The sequence below is a fragment of the Corylus avellana genome, chromosome ca8, assembly GCF_901000735.1.
Source record: "Corylus avellana chromosome ca8, CavTom2PMs-1.0".
NCBI classification, from domain to species: Eukaryota; Viridiplantae; Streptophyta; class Magnoliopsida; order Fagales; family Betulaceae; genus Corylus; species Corylus avellana.
In genome coordinates, this window is record NC_081548.1 from 19,382,959 (window position 1) to 19,387,063 (window position 4,105).

A 4,105-nucleotide genomic window follows, 5' to 3' on the forward strand; every position below is an offset into this window, starting at 1 on the left:
GGCAAATTAAGGTTTGATATAATAAATTTGGAAATTTAAGAACCACTCTACTGTCCAACCCAATGGCTTCTGATTGAATATATAACTATCAACAAAAAAAAGTATCACAATAATTAGCTTCATATTTTTTTAATCTGACTTTTTTTTTTTTTCAAAAAAAATCAGGAATTGTACAATCAACTAGAGATCTTCCACCAGCTCATTATACATTTCAAATCAAGAATTTCCCAAAACTGTTAGGGATGGAGGAGGAAAAATGTAACTCGGGCGAGTTTGAAGTTGGCGGCTACCAATGGTGCATTTTGAGGACTCTCCTTCAGATTGGGACCCCCGGAAGTTAGGTTGTCCGAATTTCATTGAACTGAGCAACCTAAGGAACGGGATATGGGCTCCACTTACCTTGGACAGGTTGGCTGGCACCTTAGGCTGACTAGAGTAGCTAGGGCCCGTAGTCTCCTTTTTTAGGCTCAAAAATTCAGGCAGCCTAATTTCAGGAAATTCCCATTCCCCCCTTCTCCTTTCAGTTTATTTTTCTTTCTTTTCTTTTTCGGACAAAAAAATATGAGCATTTTCATTTCTATGTCTAGGAGATTGGTACTTTACCCAAATGGGAAAAAGAATAGCAATGTGAACGGTCACATCTCTCTATACTTGGCAATAGCAGCTACCAATGACCTTCCACTTGGCTGGGAGGTTAACGTGCACATAAGATTCTTTGTGTTTGATCAAATCCGAGACAAGTACCTGAGTATTCACGGTACCTTCGCCAAAAACTTAGTTTCATATTGTACTCACTTGAGCTTTAAGTTTAAAGCTTCATTTATTGGATGTCTTGCTAATATATTTACAATTGCTTGTGAACCTCAACAACTTAGATGCGAGTGGGAGGGTAAGACGCTTCCATAAATTGAAGACTGAATGGGGATTCGATCAGTTGCTTTTCCATGATACTCTCAATGATTCATCAAATGGATATCTTGTTGACGACACTTGTGTCTTGGGGGCGGAAGTTTTTGTTATTAAATGTACTGGCAAAGGGGAGAGTTTGTCAATGATAAATGAACCTCAAAGTAATATTTTCACTTGGAGGATTGACAACTTTACCAACATGAAAAATGCATATTATGACTCTAAGCATTTCACCGTTGAAGGGCGAAGATGGTAATTGGCGTTTTGCTCTTCTATGTTGTTGAAATATATATAAAATATAAAATACTAAAATATAAGAGAAAGAACAAAGAGCGGAAGCGGATAGAGACGTATGGGCTACATATTGTATATTCACTATATCAATCAATATTACATAACTCTCTATTTATAGAGAGACAATGAGTAGTGACCAAGAAACCCAAATTAAACCCTAAAATACATAAGGAAAGAAATAAACCCTACATTACAAATTAAATAACGGAAATATAAAATATTCTAACAAAGGGAATAATATATTCTAACATCCCCCCTCAAACTCAAGGTGTAAGCTTGAGTTTGGAAAAGAGAATAAATTGAAGGCATCTGAAGTCGATGGTTGGATCAAGACAATGCCGGCGAGAAAGGCTGAAAGTGACGGCTGGAGAAATACCGGAGACTAGAGACATGCTGCTAAAAGACTCCGGTTAAGGGCCAAGCCGTAACTGACAATGACGGTCGAAGAACGAAAACTAGTCATTAAATCCCTTGAAGGGCCAAACCACATTGTGCCAGAGTTCGCCAAAAACAAAGACGAGAAAGGCTGAAAGTGACGGCCGGAGAAATACCGGAAAACATAGACAAGCCACTAAAAGAATCCGGTGAAGGGCCAAGCCGCAACTGAAAATGAGGCCGGAGAACGAAAACTAGCCGTTAAAATTCCCGTGAAGGGCCAAAACCGCATTGTGCCAAGATTCGCCAATGAATAAAGCCGTGGATCACAACAAAATTAAGAGATCATCAGAAGAGAATGCTAGAAAACACCATAGAAACATCATAAGACTTTTATTGAAAGCCACAGAAACAGAAACGTGGCTTTGATACCATGTTGAAATATATATAAAATATAAAATACTAAAATATAATAGAAAGAACAGAGAGCGGAAGCGGATAGAGACGTATGGGCTACATCTTGTATATTCACTATATCAATCAATATTACATAACTCTCTATTTATAGAGAGACAATGAGTAGTGACCTAGAAACTCAAATTAAACCCTAAAAATACATAATGAAAGAAATAAACCCTACATTACAAATTAAATAACGGAAATATAAAATATTCTAACAAAGGGAATAATATATTCTAACACAATCTTAAATAACTTTACTTATTCTGTTAGTTCACAACCTTTTATCTTTATATTTTGGATACAGGAAGTTGAGTCTCAATCCGAAGGGATTTGGAACAGGAGCAGGCACATGCTTGTCTCTTTATCTCTACTTAGGTGATTCAGAAACTATTCCTCCCAACAAAAAATTGTGTGCAAAATACAAGCTGCGAGTAAAGGACCAAATCCATGGCAATCACCATGAAAAGACAAGTCTGTTCTTTTGATTTTCACAAAAAATATGCTCTAAGTCTTCATTTCTTTTCGACCTGAACAGAAGAAAATTTTCCTGAAAAGTTACACGAAAAACCAATCTAAAAAAATTTAATAATATGACCAATTCTTACCTTACAGTTGACCACTGGTTCTCTGATCGTACCATCGGTTATGGTGTCCATGAGTTTTTGCCATTGAGAGATCTCCGGGACGCATCAAATGGCTACTTGGTACGTGATGGTTTGTTCATTGAATGCAAAATCGATGCCATATCCGTTCTTTTTTAAGGATTTCTCTTCAAATTAACACTATGTTTACATTGGAGAAGCATTGTCTCATTGAATGGTAATTGGTAACAATAATAGATTGCCAATTCTGTCCTCTTCTTTTGCCAATTCTGTCCTCTTCTTTTTCTTTTCTTCAGATGGGTATGTAAAAGTTTTCTATTTGCATGTCCTCAATGTTTAATTATGTTCAATCCATTGCCACTACAAAAAAACAAGGGTTTAGTGACGTGGCAACTGTTCATTAGTTTTTGCCACGTCACTAAATTGTAACGTGTTAAACTACTACACGTTACAATTTTTATTGGTAACGTGGTATTTTTAACACGTTACCATATGGTAACGTGGCAAAAATGCCACGTTACCAAATGGTAACGTGTTAAAATGACACGTTACCATATGGTAACGTGTCATTTTAACACGTTACCATTTGGTATTTATAGAAATTTGATAAAAAAACTATTTTTTTTAACACTTAATAAAAAAACAAAATTTTACAGAAATTTGATAATAAAATTTTTTTTTAGGCACTCTTTGCATTATTTGCAATATGAGAGGTGTAATTTTTATACTATTGTAATCTTGTAATTACACTTGTAAACAAGATTAATCTTGTAATTTGTATAAACAATCATACTTGCAATTATATAAAGTATATTTATATATATAAATATATAAATATATATTAATATTACATAAAGCTTAATATATATATAGGTAACATTTTTCAACATTTTAGTCCATTTAATAGGTAACATTTTTCAAGCCGTTCGATGCTAGGAACAACTTGAATTCGCATAATTTGAAAATTTATAATTTTTTTAAAAGTATTACTGATCCTGATCCATAGAAGCCAATTTTTTTAAAAAAACATATTCTTATGGAATATAATAACCCAAATTAAATTATCATATTGACCATAACTAGATCACATTTTTCAAATTAATATCGATTCTAAAATCTAAAACCCTAATTATCATTTAATTATTAGTAAAAAAAAAAAAAAAAAAAACTTTTGTAAATCACTTCATATTTATAATAATAATGTTCAATATAATATGTAAAGTTAGAGTAAAATTCAAAAAATTGGACCATTCCAAATGCTTGAGTGATTATTAGTGCATGACAGGCTTGGTGCTAGCTAGAGCCAAGCAATGTAAACAGTAGGGTTTGAAAAATGCCTATTTTTTTTAGTAAAAGTACCATTGACTGACTAAAGGAGCCTTTGGAGATGCTTATCTTCTATAATGTCTCATTGATCTTTTTTGTTTGGAAAAAATATAAAAAAGCCCCACAAACTACCAGCC

The 4,105-nt window shown here is 33.8% G+C and overlaps 1 protein-coding gene across 1 annotated transcript; it reads left to right on the forward strand.

The window, feature by feature from the left end:
- Window positions 1-292: 292 nt before the first annotated feature.
- LOC132190995 (uncharacterized) lies at window positions 293-2,801 on the forward strand. The gene is made up of 5 exons (XM_059606017.1): window positions 293-408; window positions 588-757; window positions 876-1,161; window positions 2,345-2,511; window positions 2,653-2,801. The coding sequence occupies exons 1-5, from the start codon at window positions 293-295 to the stop codon at window positions 2,799-2,801; spliced, it is 888 nt and encodes a 295-aa protein (XP_059462000.1).
- The last annotated feature ends 1,304 nt before the right edge of the window (window positions 2,802-4,105 follow it).

Coding starts and splice junctions, on each gene's coding strand:
- LOC132190995 (XM_059606017.1), top strand. CDS start 293: ATGGTGCATTTTGAGGACTCTCCTTCAGATTGGGACCCCCGGAAGTTA. Junction 758..875: donor CAAGTACCTGAGTATTCACG/GTACCTTCGCCA, acceptor TCAACAACTTAG/ATGCGAGTGGGAGGGTAAGA. Junction 1,162..2,344: donor ACCGTTGAAGGGCGAAGATG/GTAATTGGCGTT, acceptor TTTTGGATACAG/GAAGTTGAGTCTCAATCCGA.